General features: G+C 43.5%; 1 protein-coding gene across 2 annotated transcripts in view; it reads right to left on the bottom strand.

Annotated features, from left to right (window-relative positions):
- The window catches only part of BCL2 (BCL2 apoptosis regulator), a 92000-nt gene that overhangs the window by 19493 nt on the left and 52786 nt on the right, over nt 1–19721 (bottom strand). Inside the window, exon 2 of one of the 2 annotated variants that reach the window (XM_040547963.1) lies at nt 14888–16602. The exons of the other annotated variant lie outside the window; for it this stretch is intronic. Coding sequence (XP_040403897.1) covers nt 16558–16602 — 45 coding nt within the window. The 3' untranslated portion in view covers nt 14888–16557. Of the gene's footprint in view, nt 1–14887; nt 16603–19721 lie in introns of those variants that run through there. 2 annotated transcript variants of the gene reach the window in all.

Below are 19721 nucleotides of genomic sequence, written 5' to 3' on the forward strand. Positions count from 1 at the left end.
TGCCAGTCTCTTTCTGCTCAGTGGCAAACCATCTTCAGTGATGCCATCTTCAGTGATGGCACTTTCAGAAGGGTGATCTGACCCTCACCTCTGTAGCCAAGCTTCTTTTTTATCAGGAGACTGGCTTCTTAAAACAAAGGCTTGGCTAGGCTCTATCTAAAAGCCACCCTTCCCCTCCCACATGACCTTTCAGCCTCTGAGCTTCCTCAATTTCTCACAGACATTTCTGGGATTTCAGAACACTTGAATGTTCTTCTTAACAGAAGGTAAGATATGTTCAGCAGTTCCCTAATCAAAGTAAGAGTTGCTATCTTTCTGTCTGTCTGTCTTTAGTTTTAATTAAAAGGTGAGCTTTTGGTTAGGCAAATAACTGTTGGTGGCTACCAGTGGTGTATTGGCCAAGAGTCCTTTCTCATTTTCACTATAATGTATCCCATTTCCCTAAATCTTAAAAAAGCATGCTTTCAAGCTAGATTCCTAAATACATGAGTATGCACTTAAATAAACAGACTGATTTTCTTCTTTTGGTTGTCTGAGGACAGGTAGGTTCCAGACTTTGAAACTCCTGGGCCAAGTAATACATTTTGAAGCTACAGTATGAATGGGGACACGATCCCAATTCTAAAATTTTAATATTGTGCATTAATGATCATTGCACTGATAATCATTTAATTAAAAATTGTCGGAGTTTAAAAAATATTTTCTGAAAACTGTGTTTGAAATTTCTGAACTACTTATTTAACTGAGATCAGAGTGGAGCAATGAGACTTTAAGAACAGAAACACTTTCCAGTAGAGAGAGGGAACTGGAACTAGTCATATTAGTAAATAACCAAATAACTGAGCGAGGAGTCCATCAAATAATGAGTGACAGGGAGAGAGCATGTAGGTATGGAGACTGCAGTCCTGCCCCTCATGTAAGAAGACAGATTTCAATTACACAAGGAAAGACAGAAATTCAAAGCTGGTAAGACAAAGTGTTTTTGCGCAGGATCCACAATTAGACCTTCAGATTCACTGCTACAGGACACTGAGACAGTGAGTTTCACAAGCTTTGGCGAATAATAAAGTATTTCTATGGTGAATAAAACCTGTCAACAGTAATCCAAAATAATGGTGGTGATGATGATGATGATAAAAATTGGAAGCCTTCTGCTTGAAGGATTAAATCAATCTTTGAATTCTTGGGATTAGTGTGAGGTCTTCACTAGGGCTAGAGGGAAGCTAGGAGAGAGAAGAGATTATCCTACATCCGCTTCTTGTGGATTTTTTTTGCTTTTGTCTGAAGCTGGTGGTGCTGAGCATGGGTACAGTCTCTGCTGGATCGATCACAATTTTGGTAAAGAGCAATTTTTAATACCTGTGTATTAGCTGGGCAGGGGATGTTTGTGTCCTTCAATTTTTAAGATTTTCTAAATATTTTAGTCTTTATTCAGCTAAAAATGGCTTCAATTGAGACAAAACCCATGAATCTCTAAATTAACATTAACATAGAAATTAAAAAAAAAAAAAAAAAAGGCAACGTAGTACCTTTAACTTAAGGAAAAAAAAACACAATCAGTCTTTCTTTCCAGAAAACTCAAGTTGCTATTTAGTATTCCAAAAAAAATGCTGGAAGTTAAATGCAAGTCATCATAAAAGGTTAAAAAAGGAAATTCAGGAGAGATTTTTAGAATGGACAAGTTATTTAATCTTAAAAGGAATCCTCTCCCAAAATATATAATGAAAACTAAAAAGTAAACTGAAACAATTTGGTTTTGTCCGTGTACTTTATCCAAATGGGAAAAATGGAAATAAACATATAATGAAAGAAATGTAAAAGAAAGAGTCTGTATTAAGAAAAAAAGATAAGCATGTTCCTTATTTAATTTAAAATAAAGCAGAACAACCTGCTAATGAATTGAAACCTGCACCAGGGCATAAAATGCTACTGTTCACACACGGCTGCCTTCACTTTTTTTGTCCAGCTATAGATGACTGTGATGTTTCTTTCTTTTTTCTTTTTCTTTTTCTTCTTTTTCTTTTTTCTTTTTATTTTTCTTTTCTTTTTCTTTTTCTTTTTCTTTTTCTTTTTCTTTTTCTTTTTCTTTTTCTTTTTCTTTTTCTTTTTCTTTTTCTTTTTCTTTTTTTAAATTGTATTTATTACAGGGGAGGAGCAGACTCACCCAAGCTGCTCCGAAGCCCATTCTTTGCCATCTTGAGAGGCCTCCCTGCACCGCATGGGGCCACTACGAGACCCAAGGCTGCAGAGATATGGGTGGGCAGAGGGCCCCAGAGCCACCAGTGCCCCCTGGGCAGCCTGGTTGATGGCACCAACTGAGGACACCGGTGCAGATTAGGCTCCACCAAGCTCCAGATGGGCAACCAGGCCCTGTGGCTGTACCCAGGGGCAGAGGGGAGGCCTGAGCATGGCTCTTTGCCGAGTGTGGGTGTCCTCGTGGAGGCCACCCGTAGGATCAGGGCCCCAGACTGTCTCCCTGCATGGGATGATGCTACAGAAAATAACAAGGCCATGTTAAAGCCTGCAGGACGGCATCAGTGTTTTGCTTGTTCTCTACTCTCCCAAGAGAACTCCTTGGTTTATTTTTATTTTTCAGCCTTCCTTGAATCTCTTTCATTTCCTCCCCTCCTCAATTCTACATCACCATACTATGTATTTTTAGATAGATGTGTATGTATATTTTGAGTTACATGAAGTGTTTTAAGAGAAGAGAAAATACTCACAAATCTTCTCTTAGAAGATTTCCAGTGTGCCACGGGTAATGTCCTGGTGCCTTTCTCACAGTCTGCCGTGCCTCGCCAGCTCCCCTCCTCCCCGTGCAAGTACTTTCACTCACCTCTTTTCAGACCACTAACCAACCACTGCCGATCACCTTTCACGCCCCGTCCCACCACTTTCGCTCTCAGTCACTTGCCCACTGCTGTTACTCGGGCAGGGTGCACCTCGCCGAACCCTAGCAGACGCCCACCCCTTCTTACTCACCCCTCAAAGCCTTTCATGCGGGCTGCGACATTAAGCAGCAGCTCAGCGAGAGATGTGGGCACTGTGGTACATCCAGAAAATCTGAAGCACGCATGAGAGAGACGTGAGTGGTAGGGGTGCTAGGTGGGAAATTCCTCAGCCAGAAGCTTTGGCAGGTATAAAGGTCTCAGAGCAGAGGCAGGAGATTCACCTGCTCCAAGCACTTCTGCGATGCAACAACTACACCCACAGGCGGGTCCCCCTCAGGTTCAGTAAATACAAGGACAGAGAGCAAGAAACTCTTCGAGAAGGTGATTAGAGAAGAAGGAGCCTGACGAGAATATCCCCAGTTGCCTTCTGGAGAAACCTCTCCCTCTGTTGACTGTACGGGGAAAGTCCTTGCCTACATACCTAAGTGAGAATGCCTCACGCAATCTCTCTATCTCGGTTCATCATCTGGGGATGGTGGTCATAAAAGGCTTGACTGGGGCATGTGGAGGAGTGTTCCTGGAAGGTGAGTGTTACAGCAGCTGTGGACCATCTCCCACAGTAGGAAATTACTAGTTTCTCTGCATGTGCACAGAGCTGGGAAGTCCCATGCAAAAAGGCTGCCCATGCCTGCTTAGATCGATGATACATACTCGTTTCTCTGCTTTGCTGGTAAAAAGGGTCATCATTTTTCCTTTTGTGAGTTATATATTACAGTAAATCAATTTTAGCTGAGTTTATCTTAGGTGGATTTATACTCCTGAACTAGTTTGCTCTAGTAAAATAAAGACTTCCATTTGCATTTGCATATCTCCTCATTATTGTGTATAAAATGATAAAGAGAAGAAATTTCTCAGCTACTCTTCAACCCGAACACTGCTTATCTTTTGTTTCAGCCTACTGTTGAATGAAATACGTTTCAAGCTGAGGGAGGCATTATTTGACAGAACAATAGGTATCTCTTAACACCTGTCAAGTTAAAGAGTAACTGGAAGGTACTATATTCTGATCTATTATATTATGTAAGTATTGTGCAGATTCCAAACATACTTTTCTCTGCAAATAAATCTGAAGACTAAATATTGGAGATATATGTATATGTGCATGTATTGATATGTATGTATATATATGCATAAATATGTGCATTTGTATGTTTATTCCTGAATAGATTGAACAATGAAGTGAAAACTCAAGACCCGTGTAAAGAAGTAATTCCATTACTCTTTTCCCAGCTAATGACCATGCTCTGAAATGTTCTGGTTGATTAGTAGTGTTCACCATCGAGTGGTTATAGATGCAATATATCCATCTTGGACATTGTAAAGGCTGAGATCTGAGTGCTACAGCCAGCACTTTCCTAAAGTATTTGTTTCATCCACAGCTTTGAGGTCAACAGAAAGAGCTCCCCTGTTTTCATGTGACTTTGGTCAGGTGCTCATGCTAAGCTGAACTTTTCCAGAGTGCAGAGAAAACTCCCTCACCTGTAAAGAGGACCCCAGAGCCAAGCTCCTTCTGTTAGCAGGGGTGTGAGGGTAGCATCAGCAAAGAGACCAGGCAGATCCTGGGAGAGAATCGTCTGGAAAGTGCACTGAGGGTTTCCATTACGAAGTTTGCTTAACCAAAACACTTGCTGCTGCAGGTGCTGGAGAGGTTTTGTTATGATTCCTTGATTCTTCCTATCTTTGCAAACATCAGAGCCCTCATGCATAATACTGGTTTATTCAAGTTTCCGCTTGGGACCATGGCCTGACCCCAGACCACTGAGGAGCCGATCTCATCCAGCTAGCAATTGCCTGTGTGAGACCTTACAGTTCTTGTCCTTCACAAATACTTCTTAAAACTATTGTCAATTAAATTTCCCCAGTGCGAAGCAAAGAATGTTAGCAGCATTTTGTATGTCCACACATTCTCTAGACTGATAAAACGCTCAGTATATATTAGGAATATAAGTGCTCTCAGTCCATTCACAACACACAATAAGTGTACAATTCAATTAACTAATGCAATTCATATTTCATTAGGACAGAAGCTGTTTGTGACCTTAAACGGACAACAATTTCATGACAGCATTGCAGAATTTTAATTAGATAGGAAAATAACAGAGAAAAATGAAACAGAGGGAAAAAGAACTGCCTGGCAGAATTGTTCCAAAGAACTTAAAAACAAAAGATGCGTTTGTTCTCCTAAGCTCTTCTCCTCCTTCCCCCTTACTAATGATGGAAAGAACAAAACATTATTGCCTTTCTTTGGCTCTGATTAAGCATTTGTAGAGAAGGCTACCATTTCAGCATTTATGGTTTGCACCTGGTGGCACCAAAGGACACAGGAAAGAGGAACCCAAGAGCCTAATGCACCTTTTGCTCATGGGTATCTAAGTGAAGAGAAACTCCCCTAAGAAGAAGGATTTTATACCAATTTTTTATCTTTTTGTTTGTGAAGGAAAGTGGTAAACCAGCAGCAACAACAGATGCGATTAATAAAATTAAGTGTTAATATGGCTAGTACAAAATAGCACACAGATTCGCTGTACATAAAGGGCTGTGATTAAAGTAGAGATGGATTCCAAAGTTAAGCTGCAATTGCTGTAGTATTTCTTTTTGTGATACTCTTAAGAAAATGAGGAGAGATTAATAAGGTTAGTTGTTATTGTCCTGTAGTAATTTCATATTTAATCCAAAGTATTCCCATCTATGCTCACCCCTATGTGAGAAAAATGGCTCCCTGCAGACTGTAATTCAGTTTCATTAATTGTATATTGCCAAAACTGTGTCTTGTATTACAGAAACATAAAGGGAAGGGATACTTTGTTTTTGAAATAGTGCATTTAAAGAGACCATAGAAGAATGAATCTAGCAGATCAGAGTTCATGGTCTGTCAAACATGATCCCTTCCCCTTGCCCCTCTCCTGAACGATGACTTCTATTTTTAAGATAAAATCAGTAAATAAATTTTGTAGAAAGCTTGCCAGATTTTGTGTTTAAGGCAAGATGCTGCATAGGAAGCAATTGGGTATGTAGGAAGATATGTCTGTTTAATCAGGATATTTGTCAATCTGGGTCAGTAACAAGATGGTTATTTGTCCCTGACCAGTGGGTGGCAATGGCAGCAAATGGCTTATAGTAAACAAGGATTGATTTTGATAAACATGTCCAGATGGGTATGATTTAAATCAGTAAATATATTGCTTTGTATAAAGAGAGATTTTTAAAATTAATTTTAAACCAATGTTTACAGTAAGTTGTTTACATCTACCGGTCACTAAACACTACATATTTGTCTTAAAATTAAATTTCAGCCAGCAATGTGATCAATGAAGAAGAAAATAGCATTGCCTTTTCTGATCCTAACACCTCTGATACTTTTCTTCTTTATGAAATATTAGATCAAAGCCCTATTTTCTGTACCAGTAAGTCACAAATATCAATATTATTTAGTAGTGTTTTTCTCAAACTTACTGTGAGCTGAAGCTAATTTTACTGGAATGGATTCAGTTACTTTATTGGCAGTATTGTCAAATGCAATCAAAGCATCAAAAAAGTACAGCTGCTAGATGAGAGAGATCATAAAAAGGGAGTTTCCAGAACTCACTGGTATTAGCTGCTCACCCATACATTCCCTTCCTCTCAAGTTTCAAGATGAGATTATTATTAAAAAAAGGCTGATTTGTCAAAAAAAAAAAAAAAAAAGAAAAAGAAAAAGAAAGAAAGAAACTGTCTGAACAAATCTGCAAATAAACCAGCTTGGGGAATTCCCAAGTCTGTGCCTGACCTCCACGATCAAAATAAGGCATCCTCAACGCGATAAAAGATTTTGCTATTTTCTCATCCATAACTCCTACCCCGATGCAGTATCTGACCATTACAGCTCGTGCTTTGCCAACACTGAACTTGAATTGTGGTCAGACCCCTGGCCCACCAGGGGTGACACCAGCAGTGCCCAGCTCGGGGACAGAGTCGTAGCAGCAGCTCTTCGCCTGCCCCTAGCACTGGCTATTTATTTGTCAGAAGAACAGCCGTGCAGCCAGATTGCTCCATACACCTTCCTTGTGATCTTACTTGTGATCTTCCTGTTAGGTTTTTGGCTTCGCTGATGGAGGAAGTGCGTCCCAGCAAAACTGCCTCTTGGCAGACCTGCTGGCCGGGCGCTGGCCACATGGGAGACACCTCACGAAGGTGCCACGTTCAGCTGGGTACGAAGTACTGCACAGGCCCATCAGTACTGTGTTCTTCAAGTCTTTTTTCTTTTTTAGTGTGTGTGCTTTTTCTACACTTGAATTTCTCAATTTGATTCCCAATTTTTCTTTCGCTGAGTGCTGCAAAACTGGAGTTATTCCCAGCTGCAGCGTTGGGATCTACTCCGAACTGCCACCGATGCTGCCGACAGCTTTTAGATAAAAGGAAACCAAGGCTAGAGAGCAAAGAATATTTCTCGCCTTCATTGTTCTTGGAGACTATTTCTGGTGCACAGGAAGGACTCACAAAATCACTGTCATACTTATTTTAGTTAAGTCCATACATGACTTGAACTATTCCAGAGGCGTGCGTCAAGCTTCAGAGAACTGGTGGCAAATTTCGTTCCCCGGTTAGACATAGAAATAGAAGTATGGCACTCTAGGGGCTGGCTGGAAGTGCTTTATTATAAACAGGGGAGAAAACAGCCTTCAAACGCTACGAGAGAATATTAACGGGAGTGTGTCCAAATATTGTAGTCTAAAATGAACACTTTGATAATCATAACAATGTGGTTTGAAAAGCATCACTTTAAAAGGTCAGCTATACCACCCTCTGACTGCACATTGAAAGCATAGCGGATATATTGAGTCATACATATTGTTCATTGTCATTTGCATTTGGTGAAATCCCTGCATTTTACCCAATTTAGTAAGCAAGCACCGCCTTGGGCTCCCTTGGCAATACTTACATCTAAACGTAGTTACTGTTTGTTGCTCTAAAACATCTTGTCCCATCCCACACCAATAAATCGCTCTGCGTTCTTCTGATAAATTTCTGTCATTTAGAGCATGTGGTTCATTTTGCATTAATGGAGACAGAGGGAGCGGCACACTAAAGCAGTGTGGATATTTTGGGATCCACCTCTGGGATACTTCTGTGCATGTTACTCCGAACCAAGTGACCATCTATGTCGGCTTGTAGACAGCCGCTAGTGCACGACAGGGTGTTAACCTAACTTAGTACTTGTGTGGATAAAGACCTTCTGCTTAATTCTACAAACGCCACACAGCATCGTCGGGCTGCGTTTCAAGAAAAGGCCTCACCGAATTCATATACACTTTTTGCATTCCAACATTTTTCTAAAACTGTCCTCAGGATTTCGCCTCATGCCCTTTTCCTAATTTTTGCATATCACCACGACTAGGGACTGCTCAACTTTCCAATCACCATGTAAGTGATATTTCCAACCAGAATATGGAGGAAGCTGTCCTCACCCTTCCGGGGGCTACACCTGAAGAGTAAGCAAATTTTGTGGGTGTTTAAGCCTTTTTTTATTTTCTATGAGCAACGTGAAAATGACTCATTTGTGCTTCAGCTGTAATATATAGTTGGTAAACAATGTTGGCAAGCAATCATATTTCAAGATTTGTAAACAAAAACAGTCCTGGCTGCCACTGACTCTGCAGTCGCATTACTGGTGGAAGTAACTCTGAAACCATTCTGAATGAAAAGAAAAATAAAAGACCTCGCAGAGACGCATGTATATGCAAAGCAACATGGAGCCCAGTGCAAGGACCACTGACGCCAAAGGGAGACTCCCATTGCGTGCGTTCTGGATTGAGCCCTGGGTGTGGGTTGGTCAACCTCCCCATGCGCACTGTCTTAAAGTCATCAGTTTGAAGAAGAATTTGGCCTGAATTATGGAAAAGCACGTGTACCATGAACAAACTGCTCAGGAGAGAAATCACCTCTAAGTGCATTTGTTTCTGTAAAACACACATTTTTTCTATCACCTCGGAAATCGTAATGTTGTTTGCAAGGATTACATGAATGCTCTCCATACACAAGTCATATGCCTTCTCCTCGATAGGGACAGAAAGACCAGTGCTCAGAGAACTTAATTTAGACCCCTAACCCAAGCTGCTCAAGCAATTCAGAAGGGAAATTTGGAAAAAAAACCTGCTGGCTTGTTCCTTCTCTCTGCTTGCCCCCTGGAGAGCACAGTAGGCTGTAGCAAGATGCCAAATGCCAACTGTGGTGTTCCCATTTCCCTGGTTTTGTTGGGTTGGGGCTATTCCAAGACCAAGCCAGCGTGGCTGGCTGTCCTGCCTGGCAGGCTGGGTCCCCTTGTCCCCGCCCAGGCTGCAGTGACCACAGCTCTCCATTGCTCCACTGCTGCTGGCCCATGCAAAGCACGTTTGAGACCCAACACATCCCTCCGGTGACGCCGGCTCGGAGTTACCCGCTGATGAGTAATAGCATGTAAAAGTAAATTACGTTCAGATTCATAGGCGCCTGCTACTTCAAATGTTAACAATGGGGAAACTTGCCCTACAGGAATGAGGATGGGGGCAAACTTTTATTAGCCCCACATGGGCTTTATCTGTTTTAAATGTTTCATTGTCATAGGGAGAGAAGTGCCATTGTTAACAGCATTACAAGCAGTCAGCTGCACTCAATTTAAAATTAAAAGGGGAAGAAGAAAGAAACGAAAAGAAAAAAAAGAGTCTGCCTGACATATTGCAGTATGGCAGGCGATGGTAACTTGCCCCAGAAATGCTTTATTGAATCCAGTCCTTCCATACAAAAGAATTTGTTAACCACTTCACGATTCAAAGTCTGCTAAAGACGTTACACTCCTTGGCCCAAGTGAGGCTGCTCCTGTACACCATAAGCGTTGCATTTGCTGATCAGCATTTAGTCCAGGGTTGCATCTACAAGTAAATATTATCAGGCCATGCAGACAAATTGTGCATCCCTAACAGAGGCTGTCCTGCCTAGGGCAGCACCACTGAGGTCAGGAGCAAGAGCTCAGCTGAGGCAAAGGCACCGTCTGGACATGTTAGGTGCGAAAATGGTGTTTGGGCTGCATGAAGGCCACAGGTGATGAAAGAGACCCCTTCTCCTATCTTGCCCCAGCACAGTACTGGTGCTACACAGGCGTACGTGGACACACCAGCCTGATCCCACATGGCTGACTGTACCTGCCCCCTGGGACCCTAACGTAGCGCAGGTCCACTCCAATAAAGTTAGACCAGCGTAAAGACTAGCAGATCCAGACGCATTCTGCATGAAAAATAATACGACATGAGCGTAATCCCTCTGTTGCTCAGGATTTCCTTTGAAAATGTTCTTTTATTGGTCTTAAAAAGGTCGGGGGCAAGAGAAGCAAGTGTGACTCTGGAAACTGGCAGTATCTTCACGTCGAGTTAAGATTTCCACTCTCTGTCATACATTTTCCAGTTTGCACTTCATTGACGCACACGGCGCTGAACGAGGTGCAGCAGGGGATGTTTTTCGCTATATCTGCAGACCAGGTGGCCCCGACTGCCCGCGCAGCACTTGCTGCCTGCTCTGCACTGCAGTGGCCACCTAATGGCCAGCAATGTTGGTGGACGTCAACCAAGCATCCCGCTGGCCTCTCCAAAACACAAAGGAGACGCCGGTGGCGGTGTCACTCAGCTTTAAATAGCCCCTGGGTCCGCTTCATCCATTCATCCCCCCTGCAGCCTTGGTGTGAATGAAAGAGTCCCCGCTGAGCAAACAGATAAGGGTTTGGAGGAACCGGTCGATATATTTAGATAAGGTGTGACGAGAATACGTGGCAACCCCTGTCTTTGTCGGCGCTCGGTGGAGTGAAGAGTACAGGAGGGGAAAATAAAAATCCCCGTGTTAGCTGCTTCAGGCTGAGACCTTCTCTTCCGCACCGCTGTTAATCGACACCACTGTAACCATGGAGCCGGCGTACGGTCAGGATAACGCGGTGGTGGTGGCATTATTCGGAAACTCAAACACAGAGATACAGCTGGAAAGTCCTCGGCCTCCTCAGCAAATTAATCCTTTGAGCCCAGCTCAGCCACCTGCCCTGCCACATACGCTGTTCTTACAGAGAAGATGTTGGAAGTTTAAAAATAATTTGCAATGTGTTAGTCACGCTTGAAATGGTCAAATGAAGATTAGAGCAAAGCAGCAAAAAACCCCCAGCATCTTAACTGAACATGAGGTGACATTAAATGGTATGTAAATATTTATATGTAATTTTATAATAGTCTGCTATATACTGTACTTTCTTTTTGCCCACACACTGATTCCAGCACTCATTAACTGGAATTTCCTTAATGGGGGTGAGAAGAAAAAACCTAGGACAGCATCGACTATGAAGCAGCTTTTGAGAGAAGAGCCACTTCCATGACCAAGGCTGTATTCGATTGCTTCTGCTGTTTTCTTTCAGGGAAACAGCTGAGCAGTTTTAAATAATGGAAGAAAAGGGTTTGTTTACAGAACAAACTGGAAATGAGACTCTACCTGCATATGCAGAATACACTGCCAAAGGCTCCTCTGGCTACACTTGTGCTTGAGTTTATTATGAAGCTAAAAAGGGCATGTTTCATCTTTGTCTTCTCTCAACTATGCATATATAAACACGTACATGGACACACAGAAGACAAAAAGAGCGACTCGGTCTATATAAAATCCCCTCTATCTTTAGCAGAATTTTTTTCTGCTGTGTCAAATTCAGAACACAGTGCAAAAGCAAAATCTAGAGAAGAGTATTTTGAGACCCGTTTAGTTTTCAGGGGATTTTTTTTCTTATAAACACAAAAAAATTCACCCTATGAACTTACCTGTGTCTGATGTAACAAGCTATTAATCCCTCTTTCACTATGTGCTTGTAAGACAACGCATTTAGCGTTGGAAATTCACCAATTATACCTTATAAAAAGGCTGTTGCTAATTGAATTTTACAGAAAATCTTATCAAATTGCTTATGGGGAAAAGAAACCGCCAACATCCCGCGGCATTTGCCTTTGTCCAAGTGTATCTGTTGGAAGCGCACGCCGCATTATTATCCACCAGAAAAACATCAACCAGCCTGCGTCCAAACACTGACGAGTGAGGCACGCTGACAGGTGCCTCCGTCTACTCAGTTCCTTTAAAAAAAAAAAAAATCTCCTCAGTACTTTATTTATAGCCTGGGCCAAATGTTCAGCTGTGGTTTTGACTTCGGTTTCCATCCACTGAGCCCCCCAGATTTCAAGCGGTGTTTTGGCCCGAGGCATGGCACCCATCCATCTCTTTGGAGGGCTTTCCAGTTGCCTCACGCAGGTAATGCTGAGCACTTGAAGAGCCAGACCAGGTGTGTGGACCCACAAAAAGATGCATGCGCTCACACAGGTCGCTGTCAGGATCAGGCCTTACAAGAAGAGGGTGTTTATTATCCTCGTGCTACTGCTCCCCTTTTGGGAAGAACCAAGGTTCATTCTCCCCCTTTCTCTCTGACCAACATGACTACTCTGTAAGAGAGCATCTCTGTATAAGTGGGTCCCTCTCCTGTTGAAGCTTTCCCATTTTCTTTTAAATATTTAAAATTAGTCACTGGAAGAGGATGAATCCCACATCTTTTAGGCCAATAGCATGCGAAACAAAACGGCTTCGAGAGGAGATGAGCTTGCTGAGGGCTCGCTGTTCATGGGGAGATGCCTCAGAGGCAGCCCTCAGCCAGCTCTCTGTGAAGGCCAGCCCAATTTGCATGGAGATGCTGTTCGCAGGTTGTGATACTTGCAGTAATTCCCAAGTCTAACATTCAGACTTGTATCAAAAAGAAGCAGCTGATGGCCAAGCCCAGTAGTAAATGTGCTTACATTTTAGCAAAGCCTAAGTCAACTGTTAGATCCCTACAATCCAGAAAATGCTGAGCTACAATGTCCCTGCTTTGTCTGCCAGAGCCAGGGATAATGTAATAACCGTCATCTTAAATGGCAATCATGCACTTTCTTCCCTCTCACATTTGCTTTAAAGAATCCTAAATTAACCCTAGACATAACAATCATACAACCAGGCTTGTGATCACCTAGGACAGGCACATATCAGCTGTCAGAGTGTAACACTGTGTGCATTTTTTTTCTCCAGGTCAAAAGGAAAAAACATTTTTTAGCACAAAGTCCTGTGGAGTGACCAACAGCTGCGGTGGGGTGGTGGCAACACCGTCTGGTGAGCAAAGCCTACCAGCTTTAGAGGCATTATTTCCAGTGAGGTGGAGATTTCTGGGGCAATCCCCACACTGACTTTGAAACAGTGGCTCATGAGAAAGGAAAAAGTAGCATCATGCTAGCGAGATGTCAGAAATATACAAGAGCGAAGAGAGGGCCAAGTCATCTGCTGTCCCTTTCCCTCACCTGAAACCCCAAGTACATCTCCTGACACCTGCATCCCAGGACAAACCCTTGAGAAAAATAAATAAATAAATAAAAGGAGAAGAGCCCAGCTTATCTGCATCTGCAGAGTCAAAGGGGCAACTCGTGTTCAGAAAACCCGAGCGTTCAAGCAATCTTGCCTCTGCAGCCCCTCTCTTCTGCCCAGGCTTTTGGTAGGGTCGCCCAGGTAGTTGTGTGTTACTGCTTGCAGACAGGGAACACCATGCTGAAGTGTGGTTTACCTGCATATCCCAAATGCGCTCCATTTGTTCAGCTTGGATGGGTTCAGTTGTTCATTTCACGTAAGCTCAGGCTAGTCTGAACCTGTTAAGTGCTCAATTACGCCCGATCCGCTGCACCCCTTGCTTTTATTTTCTGTGTAGCCGGATTCTGCTTTTTCCATGACACAAGCATTTCACCAGCCTTTTGGAAAAGGTGTTTAGCTGAAAAGCACGGAGCAGTAGGAAATTGTTTGCTCTCAGTATGCTTTGATGGAAATAAAGTCAACATGATAGATTACTACTGAGCAAGTGGAAGTTATTTTTCCCAAGATGTCACACTTGTGCTTCAGAAATGAGTGATCTAGAGCTTCAGATAAAGTACCAGCAAAAACACTAAAATATACATCATTTATAGCAAAATAAATGCCATAGAGAAAAGTGTTATAAGCTCACGCTGAGCCATACGAAGCCCAATAAACGTTTGCTTGTCACAGTCCAAAGCAATGGTTACAGCACGCACAGGAAATTATGTCTACACCACAAGAGTGTGTGTCTGGACTTAAAACTAGGTGGACGGATCAGATCTTCATCTGGTGTAAGTCAGAAAAGCTGCAGAGATTTCAGTCAGGTTTTAGATGATTATTCCTAACGAGCTCCTGCTCCATAAATTCAGCAGAGACGCTTGGTTTACAAGGCCACTGCTTTGAAAATTCATAATCTTCCTTTTAGGCTTCTCCATAAGGAATTCCTTATACAGATTTGTTGTTTGATCCTCCACAGGAGGAAGAAAGCTGAATAACTCCCCTCTCATTTAGCTCCAGCTGACAAATTGACATAGGCACCAAAATTAAAATTCTGCTCAACTTAATTTGGAAATGAAGGAAGAACCTAATTGGGGGTGGAAAAAAAAAAAAAGAAAAAAAAAAGAAAGCCCTCACAGCAGATTGTCTCTGGCAGCTCTCGCACGTCCTACGAGCTGCTATGACACAGACAAAGCATGCCTCCCGAAGCAGGGATGGTGGGGGGAGTTTCCCTCGAGGGCTGTAGCTGTAGTTTATGAACGTGCAACTTCATTAGCAGCCAGTGACCCCATTAGATGGGGTTCTTCGTGTCTGGGCTGGAACAAAGCTCCCCAGGGACCGACACAGCTGTGTGCCACGCACAGGGACCTCGTGGCCGGGGTGAGGGAGGTGGCCTTCAAAGTCACCTTCAGGAAAGGCTACGTAATTCCAAGATCATCCCGTGAATTTACAGAAAAAAACAGCATTTTGTTTGTTTGTTTCTTTCTTTCTTTCCTTTTTTTTTTTTTTTAAATTTTACTTTATATTTCTGAATCCAGCTGCTGTAACTTGTAGAGATAGCTATTCTGCAGAACATAGCCTCAGTTGAACTCTCAGGTGAGGACACTGAAAATCACACGTAGACTAACAAGGCTCCTCTTTATAATTAGCTGAGACGCAAAAGGGTCCTTATTTCTACCATGACTTCATATCCCCCTTCCTTTTTTTTTTTGTTTTTGAAAAAAAAAAGTGGAAAAGAAAGAAAATTCGTAAGCAGCTGATGAGCTGATGACCTGATGGGTGCGGATCAGTTACAGAGGAGTAACTGTGCTTCTCACAAAGGACTTTTGATGTAGGCACCAGGCAAGCAGTGATTTAAGATGGGCTGAGGCTGCAGGGTGGTGGTGGCAGGGGACATTTGTGGCAGGCCTGAACTCTTTGCCAATTAGCTCAAACCACCACAGACTTCTCCGCAGGGCTCTCTGGGGAAGAGGGTGTTTGGGAAACCACGTCCAACTAGCTGGGGGATGCTGCCAACAGCCAGCACTGCCACCTCATCACTTTACAAAGCAGAGGAGAAAGAATAAATGATGCTGATGGGGTCCTGGTAGGACAGATGCATTGAACCAAGCGCAGTAGGCACCAAGACCTCTACCAAGATGGCAGAGGTTCAAACATCCGCTTACAGTAAAGGAGCTGTGAGAGTAGTGGGGAAGGAAAGGTCACACTGAATGTCACGTTTTTCACTACTCAAATCTGTCGGGTCACAGATGCATTTGAGCATCCTTTGGCTTGTTCGATTAAGCGCTGCTAAAGCTTTGACCTGTGTTTAAATCCTGGCCGGAGACATAGACGACAGCAGTAGCACTCAGCAAAAGCTTACAGTGACAAAAAGATGTGGTGAACCCTGTGCTGACAGAGTTTCAACAGCATGCTCTGGATGCTTCTGTAGGCTTCCCATACGCATCTGGGAGAGAAAGGGGATATAGATGTTGTCATTTGTACATGCCGTATCAACTGCTGTTCCTAATGTGTTAGTCTGGCATGATTTTCTGTTCCTTTCCTTCAAATTTCCTTTTATGGCTGCCATGCAGTAGATCTGTTATTTTTAAACTACTGCATTTTTTTTTCTCCCTTAATACTCATCTGATTGTTCAAAGCCCAGCCATGGATTCTCAAAATATACATCTCTGTTTTTGCACATTTTTGTGCTGAGTTCACGCTAGATTTTTATCAGCTGAAGGATTTCAGCCTGGGAGGTTTTGCAGCACTCAAGCCGGTGGCTACAGGTGGGAAGTTTTGATTCAGCCCTGAGCAAGTTCGAGGGCAGCAAAAAAACCTTCTGCCGAGGCTCCAGGGCTGAGCAGTAAGCTAGCTGGTGTACTGGAGTTTCCAATGTACAACATGTTTCAAGAAGTATCAGCAGTTTTGAACGGCTGGTAAGAATGAAGGGTAGTTTTTAAACAGTCCTGAACTCTCCCCTCTTCCCACTTCTGCATCGCTGTTCTACTCTGGAAACTTCTGTTGCTGATGATTTCTTCACGACGATGCTCTCATGTACGAGAGCTGCTCTTCGAGGCAGGGCCATGGCTGAGGTGAAGAGGTTCGGCTCCACTGGCTTTTGGCTGGAGATGTGCCAGTTTGCACCACCTGAAATGGAGCCCTCTGAGCACTTTCAGAATCAGATCTGCTGTATTTAGAAGCAAAAATCGATTTCAACAGTTTCTTAATCTTGTTATCTCTATAAAATCACGCAGCAGGGCAGGGAATGGCAGCTGGCAGGCATCTGTTACAGGACAATTTTACCAGTGAATGGAACATCTCCTTAACCATCTGTTTGTAATGCACAGAAAGAGGAATTACCATCGCTGGTGACTTCAGCCTCGGAGATATTTGCTGGATATCTCATGTGGTCATTCAAAAATACCTTAGACGGCTATGCACCCAGCATGCTTGAGATGAGTACTGACCTCATTCAGATGGCCAAAAAAAAAAGAGTTTACAGATTTAAGAATTAGCAGGTGGCTGTGCACAAAGATGACCATATTAGGATCAAACAGAATGAAGCATCAACCAAGGAAATGTATGACAGAAACTTAAGTGGGTCTGTATCTCGAAGCTTGAAGTATTAGCAAAGCCAACTGGCAACATGCATTAGGAATAGAAAGAATTAACAAAAATATGGATTTACAATAAGGCATCCACAATTCCATAGGCAAGTTCAAACCAAACCAAATCAAAACCTAAAACTATTAGTCTAGATAGAAGGACATTTCTACTTAAAAAAAAATAATAAAAAAATACAGAAGCAGTGATAAAAAACACAAGTGTAAAAGAACGCGAGAAAAAAAAACACTAACAAACAAAAAACATAAATTCATTTAGAAAAAGGATTTAAAAAACAGGGCCTGTTATGGAAAGTCTAATGCCTGTGAGGGCACCTCACTCCAGGATGGGAGCGGTGAGGCTCCTGCTCAGCCAGGCAGGCAGGCTTGATGAGTTAACAGTGGCTATGCCCCTAACCTCTACAAACCTAAGGAGAAGCCTACTCTTGCCACAGATCAGAAACACATTTAATTGCCCTTGAGCTAGCTCTCTCACGGACAGTTTGCAGGTGGCAGTGCAAGACCTGCTCTTGTTCTCATGGCAGGAGGCATGCAAGGCCGCATTGTGGTCTGTCCTGTGGCAGAGGAACCACACCAGCCTTAGCAAAACCCTAAGGAATGAAGGCTGGAAGGTATGTAGATGCAGCTGCAGGTATCACATCATAAACAGGTAAGTTTTACTTGTCTGTTTTGCAAAAACAAAGTCCAGTATTTATGAAGTGCACGTGAGCACTCCAACAAGCTCTGCTGCCTCACAAAGCCTGTGCAGGGAAAGGAGGGAATGCTGAGATACCTGCATTTTGGAAGCAATTGCTTTCCTCCAAAAAAACAAACCCAGAGGCCTGCACATTCCTCTTCCTTCCAGAATTATCCCTCTACTCTAACCAAAGGGGTCTGGACTCACCCCACACTGTAGGGATATGGGAAGACCTGGGATCGTTCCTCCCTCAGCCTGAAGGGACAGCAGACCACTGTTTCACTTTGCTTCCAACTCAGCGTCATGGGTTATCCTGAGGTGAAGATGCAGCAAGCCCCTCCTGCTGTAGGGTTTCCACAGCTCACAGTTAATTTAGTGAGACAGAGGAGCCAGCCCTGTGATCCAGCAGCAGATGCCCTCACCCAGGAAGAACTGGGAGATCCAGCACGTAGAGCACTACGGCAGTAATGTTAGAAAGGTGCTGCCTCTCCTTACGAACCCTGCCTTCCTCTTACATTTGCGTTCACCAGGGTAGGAGGAAAACGCCAGATCTCTGCACTCCCTGCGTGGCACCTCAGGCCATAGAAATGCCACATTATCACTGGAGCGGTTCCTTTAGAGGTGTACGTGCTGTGCTTTCCTTCCTTTCTTCGAAAGCCAGCACGAACGTTTAAAGGAAAATAATTCCTTTATCCTTTGCTTTTGCAAATAGGAATTAACTTGTGTATCTAAAACTTCCTGTAGAACAAACACAAGCCCTGATTCCTAAAGCCGTGAAATGAGAGAAGGAGGTAAAGGAACTGAGGGGGTATGGAAACCTCTTGCAAAAATTAACAATTTTCACACGTCTTTGAGAAAGATCATTTTATGTGTTTGTTTGTGGAATGACAAATGTGTTATGAGCCAGTAGATCTGAGCAACAGGGTTCACTCTTTTTTTTAAAAAAAAAACAACAAATGTTCTGGATTTGTTAGGTCTCATGCTCCCCACTTCCTATTGCTTCACTTGGCTCGAAATTGGAGCCATTGCACTTTGACCTGGGACTGATTGGTTTTTCTAGACTGCTGCCCTAGATGTTTGTAATACAACAACCCAGGTTATCCAGTATCTAATTAAACACAGGTGGAGCTTGAATTTCTTAACAGGAAAAGAGTAGAAACCATTTTGAGCAGCCTGAAGGAGACAAGGGTGCATTAGTGGGGAAGTGAGGAGAACATGGGGGATGAAGGCAGACCACTTTTCCATTTAAAGTCAGTAACAATGGTTCTAGCCTCTTCCAGAGCAATGTGCAGTAGATTAACTTTGTCTTCTACTACCAAAAATATACTTAAATATTAAACTCGCATGTTAAATGTTTTTTTTTTTTTGCTAGTATCTGTTGCATTGAGAATTTCTTTGAATCTGTAACCTGCAAGCATCCCAACAGCCCTCACTTACAAGACAGAGCTAGCTAATCCTCAACACCACCTGTTTTTTTCTGAGCCTTGAATGAATTTTGTATTAGGTTACTGCTCCTTGTAAAAAGCATTATGTTTCCCACCTGCTGCCTGCAACTTCTCCATCAGCGAAGTGAATTTTTAGGCCGATGGCAGAGAAAGCACAAAACTAGCGAGTCCTCTGAGCTCCACTTGGACACGCAGCTACCTCGAAGTCAGCAGTGCGGTGCCGGCCTCCAACAAGCCTGTCCCACGCGAGCACTTTCACGCTCCGGCTCCAGATGCGTCACACACAACACCCTCATCAAGGCCATCCCAATTATCCTCACGCCCTTGCCCCTGCCACAACCCTGCGGCCGCTCCATGCTGCCTTTGCTGGGGCTGCCTCGTCGAGGGTGAGGAGGCCACAGGAGGCAGCAAGGTGGAGGCAGCACTGCCTCCATGTCCTCAGCAGGCCGATGGGCCTCGCGACTCGCCGTCACGACGAGAAGAGGGAGCATGCCGGCGCCGAGCGGCTGCATCCCCACAAGGAAGGTGGCAGGGGACAGGGTTCGAGGTGGCGGTGGTGGAGGTTTCTCCCCTCGCGCTCCCCTCCGCCCACCGCAGGAAGCCTCTCGGATGTGACGGGGATGCAGCGCCCGCCCCCGCTTCTCAGAAGCCCAGCTCT

This window comes from Cygnus olor, chromosome 2, assembly GCF_009769625.2.
Source record: "Cygnus olor isolate bCygOlo1 chromosome 2, bCygOlo1.pri.v2, whole genome shotgun sequence".
Lineage (NCBI taxonomy): Eukaryota > Metazoa > Chordata > Aves > Anseriformes > Anatidae > Cygnus > Cygnus olor.